Below are 15,049 nucleotides of genomic sequence, written 5' to 3'. Positions count from 1 at the left end.
AATAATAAATCCCTTTATCAAATACATTATTGCATCATGCACAGTTAACCTGTTAAAAATGAAAATATTTGAGTTTGAACCAAGTCTGTAACTACGTAAACTATTGTCTCTATTATAGTTCTAAACAAATATATTCTAATTAAAAGTTGGTACTCCATTGTTGGAAATTACTGCCATAAGATTTGGTCAGCCATCTCTGCATCACTATAAAAGACATATGTGAAAAGTATGTTTCACCATGAACCTTCAATATTTTAATAATTTTTACATGTGCTTTGTATTTATACCTACCTGGTTAGTAAAATGCCCTATCAAAAATAAAATTTTTATTAGAAAGCTTTTAAAATACAAACACAAGGAGAAGAACGCAAATGGTTTTAAAAAACAAATAAATGACTATTACCTAAAAGTGTGCTTTTCTTTCTCCTACCTAATAATATCGGAATGCAAGTTGGAAAAGCAGTTTTACTGCCTATTTCTTCAACTGAAATAACTTCCACAGAAATTATAAAAATTTTCTTGGTCCTACATTAAACAGCTGAATAAATGACATAGCTATTACGCTGGTAAGATCAAGAAGTCATAATATTTATAAAATAACTATTTCCTCATTCAAGTTTTCAAACTTAATTTACCAACTGCCACCCAACTTAAAGCAAACAAAGATCCCAAGAACTCTTTTGTAAATATTCTACCTCTATCAGGATTCTTTTTTTTTAATTTGAAAATATTTAGTTTTAATTGGAGGATAATTGCTTTACATTGTTGAGTTGGCGTCTGTTGTACAATGTGTATCAGTTATTAAATATACATATATCCCCTCCCTCTTGAGCCTCCCTCCTACCCACCTCCACCAGCACTCTTTAACAATAAAAATATTCAACTCCAGGGTGTTCCCTGGCAGTCCAGTATTTGGCACTTTTATTGCCCCAGTCCAGGACCTGGTACTTTTATTGCCCTTAGTCAGTTTGGGGAACTAAGATTTCATAAGCCAAGCGCCACAGCCAAAAGAAAAACATCAATCTCCAAGAGATCAATTCATTCAACACATGTTTGTTGAGTTCTGCTATATGTCAGCTAGATTCTTAGAATAATAGCAGCAATAGAAGAAACTATCCCTGCTCCCATTTCATGTAATATACAATTTAAAATGGAAATAAACACTCTGAAGGACAGGAGCACAGGTCAGGGACAGTCTATTACAAAAGGTCCTGAGATATAAACAGGCAAAAATTATCCTTTTACAGTAACAGACACCCTGATAAAAGCACATTACTATCATTTTATCCTAACTATAATCTTTTGAGATAGGAATTATTTTTATCCCCATTTCATAGATGACAAAGCTCAGATGAATACTTTCCCAATTCACATGATTAGTAAGTGCCAAAGCTGGTATTACATCTGGAGAGTCAGATACCTCCAGAATATGTGCTACATTTCTATTACTTATACTGCCTTTCTTTCTCCACAAATAGAATCAGGACATACATATAGCAGGTAGCCTGGATTACAACTTCAGTTAAGGGGTAATAGAAGTCAAAGGTAGTTTCTCAGGCAAAGTAAGGCATAGACCTTTACTTACTCACCCATTTCCTTCCCAGCACTAAGAAGTCTGCCCTAGGCAGTGTGTACCTAGGTGAAGGATTACTTCCACCAACCCCTTCAACTGCTTTCCCAACATGACCTGAAAAGTTCAGATGAATGAGGACATTTGACTTTTGTCAATCAGGTCATCTGCTTTATAGTTTTAACTGTACCATCAAAATAACTGAATTGTAAAGTTTGTCACATATATCACAATTAAATTAAAAAAAAAATCAACTGTATTTATATGTTGGTAAAAAACAACCGTGAACTTTAAATTTCTTAATAATTTACATTTATAGTACGTTTGGGCTTCCCTGGTGGCTCAGCTAGTAAAGAATCCACCCGCAATGTGGGATACCTGGGTTTGATCCCTGGGTTGGGAAGATCCCCTGGAAAAGGGACCAGCTACCCACTCCAGTATTCTGGACTGGAAAATTCCATGGACTGTATAGTCCATGGAGTTGCAGAGTCAGACACAACTGATCGACTTTCACTTCACTTTCATAGTACATTTATATTACATGTAAGGTATGAGTGTGACAAGTCACACAAAAGAACTGTTAAAAATTATAAAGCACAGCTGAGAAAGATATAAAACAAATGCAGAGATACCTTGTTTATGGATCTATACTTTTTCAACTCTTTCTAAACTGATCTTCTGGATCGCCACAATCCCAATGAAAATATCAGCCAACTTTTTTGTAGAAATTGACAAGCTGATTTTATAATTCTAAAATGCAAAGGACTCAGAATAGCAGCCATGAGATTAAAAGACATTTACTCCTTGGAAGAAAAGCTATGACAAATCTTGACAGCATATTAAAAAGCAGAGACATCACTTTGTTGACATAGGGCCATATAGTCAAAGCTACAGTTTTTCCAGTAGTCACGTCCGAATGTGAGAGCTGGCCCATCAAGAAGGCCAAGCCCCGAAGAAGTGATACTTTCGAACTGTGGCACTGTAGAAGACTTTGACAGACTCTTGGACAGCAAGGAGACCAAACTAGTCAATCCTAAAGTAAATCAGCCCTAAATATTCACTGGAAGGACTGATGCTGAAGCTCCAATACTTTGACTACCTGATTCAAAGAGCCTGATCATTAGAAAAGACCCTGATGCTGGGAAATATTGAGGGCAGGAGGACAAGGAGACTGTAACAGAGGATGAGATAGTTAGATGGCATCATCAACTCAATGGACATGAGTTTGAGCAAACTCTGGGAGACAGTGAAGGACAGACAAGCCTGGCATGCAGTCCACGGGGTCGCAAGAGTCAGACATGACAAGAGAATAGCCAAGATCATTTTAAAAGAGAAGAACAAGGATGTAGGACAAACTCAACTTGTTTCAAATCTTATTATGAATCTCCAGTAATAGAGACTGAATGGTATTGATATAAAGACAAACAGATCAATGAAACAAAATAGAGAATCCAGAACAGACTGACACATATATGGGAAAACTGAATTTTGACAAAGGTACAAAGGCAATTCAATGAATAAGTCTTTTCAACAGATGATACAATAATTCGTTGCCATATACAAAAAAAGAACTCCCATCCATACATTGCACCATATAAAAATTAACTCAAAATGGGTCATAAAACTAACTGTAAAATCTAAAAAGATTCTAAAAATATAAAAGAAAATAATTGTGATATTGAGTTAGGATTTCTTAGATATGAAACCAAAAACAATCCTTAAAAGAACATACTGATAAAATTAAAACTTCATCAAAATTAAAACTTCTGCTCAGAATATTTGCAAACATATATCTGATAAAAGACTTGTAATCCAAGTAAATAAAAAAAAATAAATATTACCTTATAATATATCTCAATTATAAGATAATAACACAAAAATAACAAATAAAAAGGCAAAAGAGGTGAATAAACACTTCACCAAGAGGATATACAGATGGCAAGTAAGCTTATGGAAAGATGCTAAACAAAATTAGCCATCGACAGATGCAAAATAAAAGCACACTACTACAGATCTAACAGAAGGGTGAAAATTGACTGACCAAGGGTTGATGAGGATGCAGATGAACTCTCATGGTGCTGGTGGCAATAGAAAATTTTAAATTAAAATTTTAAATTTTAAAAAGTTTGGTAGTTCCTTAAAATGTTAAACAATACACCTACCATATGTTCTAGCCATTCTACTCCTAAGTATGATATTTACTTAAAAGAAAATAAGGTATAGTTCATACAAAGATTGGTTGATGACTGCTCAGTGCAGTTTTATGTGTAACTGCCCAAAACTGATAAACCAAGTGTTGAACAAGGGCTAAACGAAACACCAAACTGTGACATATCCATATAACTGAACACTTTGTAGTTGTTGTTCCGTCATGCAGTCATGTCGAACTCTTTGTGCACCCATGGACTGCAGCACGCCAGGCTGCCCTGTTCTTCACCATCTCCCAGAGCTTGCTCAAACTCATATCCATTGAGTCAATGATGCCATCCAGCCATCTTGTCCTCTGTCACCCCTTTCTCATCCTGCCTACAATCTTTCCCAGCATCAGGGTATTTTCTAATGAGTCAGCTCTTCACATCAGGTGGCCAAAGTATTGGAGCTTCAGCATTGGTCTTTCTAATGAATATTCAGGACTGATTTCCTTTGGGACTGACTTCATCTCCTTGCAGTTCAAGGGACTCTCAAGAGTCTTCCCCAACACCACAGACCTAAAGCATCAATTCTTCAGTGTTCAGCCTTCTTTATGGTCTGACTCTCATATCCATACATGACAGTGGAAAAATATATATACACCGGTTAAGCAGAGAAGGTTGTACACTTTTGTCATTACTATTGAATGTTTTCCTCCATAGTCTAGTTCATATAATATAGAAATATAAGAATAAGATATGAATTTACTGCCATTTAGAAAACTTGTGACTATCCAGAAGACATCAGAGAATTAATGTACTTTAAAGCTAAAAATTACCAATGTCAGCAAGAAAAAAAAAGACTAAAGATCCAATAGTAATTAAAAAGAGCCTAAGAGGCTGTTAGGAACAACTTTATGTCAATTAATCTGAAATTTTAGATGAAATGGACAAGTTCTTAGCAAAATACAACTTACTAAAACTGACAGAAAAAAATAAAAAACCAAACAGAAAGTCTGAATTGTTCTAAAACTACGTTAGTCCAAATAAGTGAAGAACTACAAAGTTCTATAACTGTATTATCAATCTTACACAAACTCTTCAGAGAATGAAACAGAACCCTCCAATCTTTTATAAGGTCAACCAAAACATCATATAACAGCAACAAGTTAATTTCACTGACAATCACAATTATTGGTTTAAACTTGACTGATTTACTTCTCTAATACATTTACTGATGATTGCCTAAATATTTAGATTAAAAGATACACTGCTGTAGTCCCTGTCTTCGAAGACTTAATCTGGTAAGACAAACAGAGGGAAAGGATGCTCAGATACTCAAAGAAGCAAATTCGGAAAAATCCTGCCTTTACCATGCCTAAGAACAACAAAACAACTGTAAGTCTGTGTTCTGAAAAAGACGGCTTAATAACTGAAAGCTATCTAGACATCTGCATAATTCTAAGTATGAAATATAAATGTCTCTGCTATGAAAGCATGATGTGGTTACTCATAAATCACAATAGATCAGCTACTCATGAATGCTTTTAATCTTTTCTCTGTTGTCATTTATTCAACAGAGTTTGGTTGCACCACTGTCCCAGTACTGTTTTATTACTGAAATGACATACGGATTCCTAATAGTGTTAAGAACTGAAGGCTAATTTTAAAATAAATTTCCCCTAAAATGTCCCTAGGACCTCTTTCACTTTTTGTTTTTTGGCCTGTACCACTCAGCATGTGGGATACAGGATCCTAGTTCCCTGATTAAGGATCAAACCAGTGCTACAGTGGAAGCGAGGGGTCTTAACCACTGGACCACCAGGGAAGTCCCCTCTTTAATTTTTTACAAACAAAACATATCTAGTGATGTCAGCCTTTTTTTGTTGTTGTTGTTTGTTTGTTTTGGTAACAAACTGCTCTTTGATATTATTTCCATTTTGCCCATATGACATCGTTGTTCCTATAAATCAAAATTAGTCCTTACAGGGGCCTCTCTGAAACAATCTGAGGAAAATCAAGTAAACAGACATCAAATTTAACCAGAACGGCACGGATCCTAGGAAGCTGTCCATCAGGGATCTTAAGTGGTATCCTAGTACTGGCTTTTTTTTTTTAAGTTTAATTAGAGGATAATTGCTTTATAACATTGTACTGGTACATCACCATGAATCAGCCACAGGTATACGTGTGTTCCCTGCCTCCCACCTCCCACCCCTCTAGCTGTCCCAGAACACCGGGTTGAGCTCCCTGTGTCACACGGCACATTCCCACTGGCCATCTATCTTACATATGGGGATGCACGTGTTTCCACGCCGCTCTCTCAATTCATCCCATCCTCTCCTTCCCCCACTGTGTTCACCAGTCTGTTCTCTATGTCTGCATCTCCACTGCTGCTCTGCAAATAGGTTCATCAGTACCATCTTTCTAGATCCCATACACATATGTTAATATACAATATTTCTTTCTCTTTCTGACTTACTTCACTCTGCACAACAGGCTTTTGGTTCATTCACCTCATGAGGACTGACTCAAATGTGTTCTTTTACAGCTGAGTAATATTCCATCATACATATGTATAATTTCTATATCCATTCATCTGTCAGTAGACATAAAGGTTTCGTCTATGTAGTTCATGAACACTGTGAAATACCTAGTATGCTAAATTCAGTTGTATTTTCTTTGCCGCAGATCTTTCTCATTAGATGCTCAAAGGTAAATGACTCCAAAAGGAATTTGCCTTTACCTGGTAATAGGAAATATGCTTTCAAAGATAATGCAAATAATTCTGACACAATGTTTCAAGGTGTTAGATACACACCCAACGGAGGAGAGACAAAGAGCAAAGAAAGGACCCTAAAACAAGGACTTGTTCGCTACACACAGACCTCCCTTTTCTAGAATCTCTCAGAATGAACACTCGATTCCGAATCTCTCAGAAAGAACACTCGATTCCCTTCTATTATCCACGTCAATACATCTCTTTGTCAAACAAGATAGAAAACGGTTCAACCAAATCCCTGGACATGGGCAGTCTTGCTTGTGATTATTAGTAGCATCTAAGAACCTGAAATGATGAATACACTATTATAGAATCAAGGTATAAGGAAGTGCCAACATATTAAAATGAATCAATTCTTGTTGTTATTTAGTTGCTAAACAACTGGGGGTGGGGGGTGGAGGCAAAGAATGTAGCACCAGTTAGCAACACTAGAAAGAAACTACAAGCAGGAAAGACTCATGATTTGGGGGTACTGGCATATGACACAAGCATATTAAAGGCATACGCTTCTTTCCCAGGCCACACACATTACAAAACGTGATGAACTCTGTTACCTGCCCATTCTACTGATCTCACTAAACAGAGCAAGCACCAACACTCATTGTCAGTATTCACTGCAGTGTATCAACACTGACTAGATGCACCCTCAGAGACAGGGAAAGACTGGACAGGAATCAATTTATTCCTAATTAGCATCAAGACTCCTATCAGGGAATCAACTGTCTCAGTTTCATTGAATACACATCTCTCAAAAGTTTCTGCTCTAAGCACATAAACTTAGCAATTTTAATTTTTAGGTTGGGGTCTAGTTCCTGTATAGATTAGTACATGGGAGAGAAGTGAACGTTTTTTATCAGTCAGGGATCATTTACACATTCTGACCAATCATTTATGTCCAAAATATTGAGAAAGGTTGTATAACTTGCCGTAATTTATATAGGTAATAAAAGATGGAAAGGGAAATTCCAAGCATACTCACCTAATCATTATGCTATAATGTGTCAACTTGTCAGGTTATTTTTTTATACAAGAAGTCTATTTAAGGACAGCAGTAATGATCATATTTACATTCTTGATTCCACTAATCAATAAGGTGGAGAGCAACCTGATGGTAAAGCAATAGTATTGAAGTCAAAATCTAGCTCAAAAATGCTGAGGAATTGAACCACAGGAATGCAGAAAGGATAAACAAACAAACAAACCTAAAATCTTTACCTGGTAAATTTAGATAGACTTATTAATGTATTAGATGAAAAGATGGAAAAGGATGAAGGAGGCTACCTCCAAGGTTAGTACCTTGGCCAATGGTCAGTAATTATGTCCATTATGTCCACTGATTCAAAGACAGGAGGAGGGGCCGGCAATGTGGTCTCCTTTAAGTGGCAGGAAGACAAGCTTACTTTTTATGTAATCAAAAACAAAACGAGAAAACCCAATTCCAAAGAATTTCCCTCCTCCTACCAAAAAATCTTTCCACTTTTCAGAAATCTTATCTTTGAAATGAGGAACCCTTAAGGATTTTTGTTTTTCCAAAAATAAAAAGTCATTTGGGTAGGAAGGGGTCTTCAACATCATTTAGCATTTTTTGAAAGCAAATTAAACCCGAAGCCGATTGCATATAATTTAATTTTCCTAAAGTTTCTATTTTTCTTTGGAAAAAAGTCTCGTTGGCATTAGTTTGTATTCATTGTACCATTTCTATGTTTCCTGTCTAAAATAGACTCCAAAAAAATATTTTAAGAAATAACACTGTATGCTCAGAGTTCCACCATCAGTCATCTAAATGCCACGGACATAGCCTGTTCTGCCAACCCAGGCCAATAAAACCAGTGCTTCAGAAGTCATCTGAATCTCACGTGAAACGGTTAAAGGGATTGGCCTGAATAAACTCCTCAGCCGGGCCCTGGGATCGGCAGCTCCCTCCGAAATCCTGCTCACCAAACGCTGCAGCGACAGCCTAGAGAATCAAGAAGGAACAGGAAGGAGCTGCCCAGCCTCCACGCCACCTTCCGGGTCCAGGATCCAGGGCCCAAGGCAGATTCTGAATGCTCTCCGCACATCTTCTAAGTTGGCTCAAGCCAGAAATGCACCATGAAAGCAGTACCGGCTGTCACGTGTATGGAGAACTCTGAAAAAATCAAATTACTTATATTCACAATCCCACATCGGGCGTCTTCTGAAACAACCAGTCGCCTAAATTTTAATCTAGCGGTGAGCAACGCTAGGAAAGCCTAGCAGTGATGAAGTCGGCTGGCTGAGTCGGAAAAGGAAAAGCTTTCCGAGAGCCAGAGCCCCTGCGCCGAGCCGACGGTCACTGTCTCATCCCCAGGGGAACCAGACCCCAGTCCCGCACTGGGCGGCCCTGGACTCCGGCCGCAACACGACCCTACCTCCCCTGACTCCGGGTTTCGGGATGAGCAACGCGACCAGCCTCCAAGCCCACGCTCACCGAGTTGCCGCCCGCAGCCCGCGAGCCCGCACGCTTCTCTGGCATGGCTCCTGCCTCCGCCTCCGACGCTGCTTTCTCCTCCGGAGGTTCCGCGTTCATGCTGCGGTCATGCCTCCGTCGGCCCCGGGCGCCCCGGGATTACAGCTCAGCTGCAAATGCGGCGGCGGGGCCCGCGCTCTCATGGGCTCTGCGGCCCAAAACGGCCGCAGGTCAAGCGGCAGGCCAGCGGCCTCCGCTGGCCGTGAGGGATGCTGAGGCAGCAAGAGCGCGACTGCAGCGGCCGCAACCACAGCCGCCGAACCGAACACAACTCAGGTAGCTGCCCACCTCTTCCTCGGCGGGCCTGGGTAGTCAGAAGGCCGAACGCCCGCCCCGCCCGACCCCCGCTTCCCCACAGGCCGCCGCGGGGAAGGAGGCCTCGCCCCAGATCTCAGCTCCCCGCAGAAGTTCGGCGCCAGCGCCCGAAGCCTCAGCGGCGCCGGCCCACCTCAGGCCCCGCCTCCACGCTTCCGGGGCCTCCTTGTCTTCCGGATTCCGCAGCGCGCCGGAAATGCGTCATCTCCTAAGGCCTCCAATCGTATTTTCTTTTTCCTGAACTGGTTGGGCAAGTGAGAGTGTCAGGTGAATTATTGTTAGTGACTGCACTTTTGTTCTTGGTTTGGAAACCAAACCGCCGAGCTAATTTTTTTCTGATGCCGCCAACAGTTATGTGGATGGGCACGTTCTCAGTTCAGTTCAGTCGCTGAGTCGTATCCGACTCTTTGCGACCCCTATGGACTGCACAGCCAGGCTTCCCTGTCCATCACCAACTCCTAGAGCTTGCTTAAACTCATGTCCATACAGTCGGTGATGCTAGCCAACCATTTCATCCTCTGTCTCCTCTTTCTCCTCCTGCTTTCAAACTTTTCCAGCACCAGGGTCTTTTCCAATGAGTCAGTTCTCATCAGGTGGCCAAAGTATTGGAACTTCACTATCCGTCCTTCCAACAAATATTTAGGACTGATTTCCCTTAGGATTCGCTGATTTGATCATTCCAATATGGAACTATCTGCTGATTCTGAAATCCTGAAATGGGAACTATAACTACCATATTTTGTTCCTGTTCAGAATCTGAAGCTGACAAGAGCTTACCTGGACTGTGGGATTCATGGGAGGACATACAGGTCCCTGTTCCAGTTCAGAGCTACTTGATGGTACCAACACTTTGAATATGAACTGATTATTTTGCTGGCCAAACACTCGGCTTTCTTTACCCACTGAAGCCGAATAAAAAATACAGAGACGGAGTTTGAAGGAAACAGAAAAATGGCTTTAATGCTCAGCCATTAAAGAGGAGCTTGTTTTCTTCCTCTTGCTTTGTTTCATAATCAGTCATAGGCTGGTGTCAGTAACCCAGTAATCGAGTCTGACAATTTGTGGCTCTGTGGCCTTCTTTCTGATACGTAAGAAAGAAGAACTACAAGGGGAAGAGTGTGCTATAAAGATGAGCACCAGATACAGTTTGTATTTAGCATACAGTCAAAGGATAATAGGTGCAAAATGTAGCTCCTGCAGAGTTAGGGGACAGAAAAGCAAACTTACTTACAGGCATGAAGAGTTAGGATCAGTTAAAGTAAGAAAAGAAAGAATATTCAGGCCTGCTCACTGTTCTCTTTATCTTCATTATTCTTAGGAGAGGAAACAAAAAACTTATTTCATCTCTTTTTTTTCCCACTGAAACAATTACTCAAAGTCTCAGATCCTCTTTGGATAAAATGCTGATGTACAGAGACCAGGTAACACTAATTGTGATTCCATAAATGCTATTGTTATGATTACTGGCTGGAAAGGACCTTGTGAGATATTACATCCTACTTTGCAGATGCCAACCCAAGTTTCAAAAGCAAAGTGGCTTGGTTAGTTAAAGAGCTAATGTAACAGACAAAATCTCCACAAATTTGGGGTACAAATATAGTCAGAATATTTTTATTAGCTATTTGAGCAGTGAAATGAAAATATCTCCTGAATATCAGTAAGCAACAAATGTCACAGGCATCAGTGATTTCTGGCCTCCAAGTGTGAATGAGGGCTCCCCAAACTGCAATCCAGTGAATGCTGCCAACGTGGGTGATTGCTCCACCCATGGTGACTGCTGAGGAGCTGGGAGAATGCAAAAAAACAAGGTGAACAAGGAAACATGATTGACCCCAGACAGCTGAGGTGTACGTGAAAGGAATGAATTCAGTGAGCCCAGAGGTTTGCCTCTTCCAATACAGAGAATGCTAAATTCCTTAATTTGATACCTGGTCTTTGATATTCAGACTGCCTGCTCCCATTGGTGCAAACTTGTATACAGCTTGACTTTCCCTCCTGCCTCATTTGAGCAGTTTTCTCAGAGTTACTGAGGTGTCATCTCCCAGTTTTGGAGTCCTAAACATTTCCACCAATTAAAATAACACTCTACTTTCAGGTTGTGAAAATATTTTTTAGTCGCCTGCATTCAATGCCTCCTTGAATGAAGACAAAAACTTTGACTCTGAAGAACTTACATCTTTCTCCTTATTATTGAGCCACCAGGGAAGCCAAGTCAATGGATACACTATAGCAAATCAAACAAAAATCTTTAGGATTGTAGAAAACCTATTTGAAACACTAACAATATAAGATGCAAATCAATAGTAAAAAGATTTTTGTTTGATTTGCTATAGTGTATCCATTAACTTGACTTCCCAGGTGGCTCAGTAGTAAAGAATCTGCTTGAAATGCAGGAGACTTGGAAGAGACACCAATTGTATCTCTCTCTGGTTGGGAAGACCCCCTGGAGATGGAAATGGCAACCCACTCCAGTATTCTTGCTTGGGAAATCCATGGATGAAGGAGCCTGGTGTGCTACAGTCCATGGGGTCACAAAGAGTCAACAAAACAACAACAACAAAAAATCCTTGACTGAAGTCTCTTTTAGTGAAGAGGAAAAGTTAAAATTTTACCTCCTTCTCCTTCTGCCTCTCTAACTCAGCTTGCTCCTTGCAACGTCCAGAATCACGTAGGTCTTAGAAAGTGGGGACTCACAGTACTGGGAACTGGAGCTTATCTCACTCACCTTTGTCCTGCTCTTTGCAATTGCTCTAGCCCTTGCTAACCTGCAAACCTGCTTAATCATGCCTGTCCATGTATAAAAACTCTGTAACCCCTGTGTTTGGGGCTCAGAGCTTGGATTGTTAGCTCCTCTGGACCTGCCAGCGTAATAAACCTGAAGTCTCCAGCTCTCTGAGTGCGGTGCTTGGTTTCTTGAGCACTGGTTTCTGAAACATTTCTGGAGGCCCCAGCGAGATTCCACCCATGCTGGCCCCTTGAGCCGCAGGACTGGTGGCTCAGCAGAGGAGCCCCAAGATGAACGAGGAGGCGCACCACCTGACGGTATTCTGGGTTCTCTTTTGGATTGGCATTCTGACTCTCCGGAGGGCTGAGCCCCGACCAGACTCACTGGAGGACCCGGCCAACTGACCAGGATTGGCCACAGGAAAAGGTAAGACCCCAGGGCCCATCCCCAAGCAGGAAATCCTACCCTACCGGGTAGAAGAGGAGACTGATCACCTCCTTGGAGCTCCCAGGAAGGGAGAATCAGATAGGGAGACCTGGGGACTCTGGAAAAGGGAGGTATTGTGATAACCTCCGAGTGATTGTGTATACATGATTGCCGATTTTGAAGGAAATAACAGTGAGGTCCACAGTCCTCAGACTAGGGAGCCTGAGAGGGTCCAAAACATGCGGTTCTGTGATGACCTCATAAGACTGAAAGATGGTGTCAGTCTCTGGGGGACTCGATCCCTCCCAGTGAGGCTGGTCCGGGTCGGGGGTTTATACCAAACTGCCAAAGCTAAGAGGTGTCTTAGATCTCCCTCTGGAGAGCGGCCAGGTGGAAGAAAAATGAACGTGAATGAGTGTGCGGCTTGATTGGCTTGCGCTTCAGGCTCGATTGTGTGGCTTCACGGCCTTCATGGCTACGGAGTCCGTAGCTATGGGCCCAAGCTAAGCTATGGGCCTTAGCTTGCGGTTCCCTGGTGACTTCATACAGCTCAAGGTGGTGTCTGCCTCTGGGGGACCCAGTCCCTCCCTGCGAGACAGATCTGGATCAGGGGTTTATACTGATCCGCCAATGCTAAGAGGCGCCTTAGTTCACGCGGGGAGCGCGGCCGAGTGGGCACCTGAGTGGTCTCCTGTTTTGAGGGGGCCCTACCCTTGTCTGTCTGTCACCGACTCAGGGCGGGATACGCAGGGAGGGAGAAATTACTGGTTATCCGTTATTCTTCTGTGGACTGACTGACTGAGCTGACATCTAAGAGATTAGGTTTTCCTCAAAACCCTGCCAGGTAGATTACATTTGTCAACATGATGGAGGGGGGGAGTTCCTTAAGCCAACAGTTTTAGATCGCATGATAAAGAACTTTAAGAAGGGCTTTGTAGGAGACTACGGAGTCAGAATGACCCCCCCGGAAGCTTCCTAACTTCCGTGAGCTCCACTGGTTGTCCATTAACGTTGGGTGGCCGCCAGAGGGCGCCCTCCACCTGCCGCTGTCCAAGCAGTGTGCCAGGTAGTCGCTGGGACTCCAGGACATCCAGATCAGTTTCCATACATAGACTCGGCTTCTAATAGCACAGACCCTTCCCCTATGGGTAAGATTTTGCACGAACAGACAGGGACAGAGTAGGATATTTGTGGCACAATCACTCAGAAAAAGAAAGAAGAAGGGAAAAAACCCCATATTCCAGGGAGATCCAGTGGAAGACCCACTACTGCCCCCGCCATATGTTACCCTGACTCCACAAGCCCTGGCACAGCCAGCGCCAGACTCACTGCGAGACAGTCCACCCCACCCCCCACCCCCGTGTCCCCTGCACCACCTCATGAGCAAGACTCCAGCCCCAAGTCAGTAGGGAAGCAGCTCTGCTCAGCCAAACAATTTAACCAGCTCGCCACAGCCCATCAGATGCCACTGCAAGAAACTCAAGGTCCTCAACAAGTGAACAAGGACAGCTCAGTCCAGCCTGGTCGCTCCATCCTCTATTACCAGCCCTTCAGGACTACTGATCTCCTAAACTGGAAACAGTGTAACCCAGTATACTCTGATAAACCATAGCCTATGACTAACCTCCTAGAGTCCACTTTCCACACCCATCAGCCCCATGGGACATCTGTCGCCAGCTCCTTATGTCTCTCTTCACTGAGGAAAGGTGATGCCTCTCAACAGAAGCCCCAAAATGGCTCTGAGGACAAGCCCCACAGAGGTCTTAGATGTGGAAGAATGGGCACCAGAAGACCTAATTGGGGTTTCAAACCAGAGAAGGACAAGAAACCCTGAGTCGCTACCATGATGCCCTTCTACATGGACTTCGAGCGGGAGCCAAAAAACCCAGCCATATGTCCAAAGTTAGAACAATAATCCAAAAAGCAGGTGAGACCCTCAGTGATTTCTATGAAAGACTATGTGAAGTGTTCCGGACATACACCCCGTTTGACCCTGGGACGGCCGATAATCAATGGATGATTAACACTGCCTTTGTGGCTCAATCCGGTGCAGACATCCAACAGAAGCTCCAAAAGCTAGAAGGCTTCACTGGGATGAATGCTACACAGCTCCTGGAGGTAGCAAATAAAGTCTTCATGAACTGAGATCGTGAAGCCCAACAAGAAACAGATGAGAAGATGAAACCGAAAGCAGCCCTGCTAGCAGCGGCACTGAGGAGCTCAGATCCAGAGAGGCAGACTGTTCCCACGCGGGAAGGGGAAGCTAAGCAGAGACCACCACTACGCTATGACGAGTGGGCCTGCTGCAAGGAGACCGGGCCCTGGAGAGATGAGTGCCCCCATCGAAGAGGGACATCTAAAGGGTCAAAGAGGTCCAGTCAACCCAACAAAGAAATCTCGCTGTCCAGAACCTCATCGACCTGGCCGGAGCAGAATCAGACCAGGGAAGACAGGGCTCCCTGATCCTGGGACCCTGGGAGCCCATGGTCACGATGAAAGTAGGGGGTCAGTCAACAAATTTTATGGTGGATCCTGGAGCTGAACACTCCGTGGTAACCACAGCTGTGGCTCCTTCACAGGCCGAACAGCGACCATTGTTGGGGCCACGGGGGAC

The 15,049-nt window shown here is 42.6% G+C and overlaps 1 protein-coding gene across 3 annotated transcripts in view; it reads right to left on the bottom strand.

The window, feature by feature from the left end:
* The window catches only part of MFSD14B (major facilitator superfamily domain containing 14B), a 122,577-nt gene extending 113,170 nt beyond the window's left edge, over positions 1-9,407 (bottom strand). For 2 of the 3 annotated variants that reach the window (XM_065908297.1, XM_065908298.1), the window contains exon 1: positions 8,931-9,407. In XM_065908297.1, the coding sequence (XP_065764369.1) occupies positions 8,931-9,029 (99 nt within the window). In that variant the 5' untranslated portion in view covers positions 9,030-9,407. Of the gene's footprint in view, positions 1-8,419; positions 8,610-8,930 lie in introns of all 3 variants that reach the window. The other variant, XM_065908300.1, reaches the window with a different exon arrangement.
* Positions 9,408-15,049: the final 5,642 nt, after the last annotated feature.

The sequence above is a fragment of the Muntiacus reevesi genome, chromosome 17 (genome assembly GCF_963930625.1).
Source record: "Muntiacus reevesi chromosome 17, mMunRee1.1, whole genome shotgun sequence".
NCBI classification, from domain to species: domain Eukaryota; kingdom Metazoa; phylum Chordata; class Mammalia; order Artiodactyla; family Cervidae; genus Muntiacus; species Muntiacus reevesi.
Note: the sequence above shows the minus strand (reverse complement) of the source record. Positions and strands in the feature narration are given on the sequence as shown.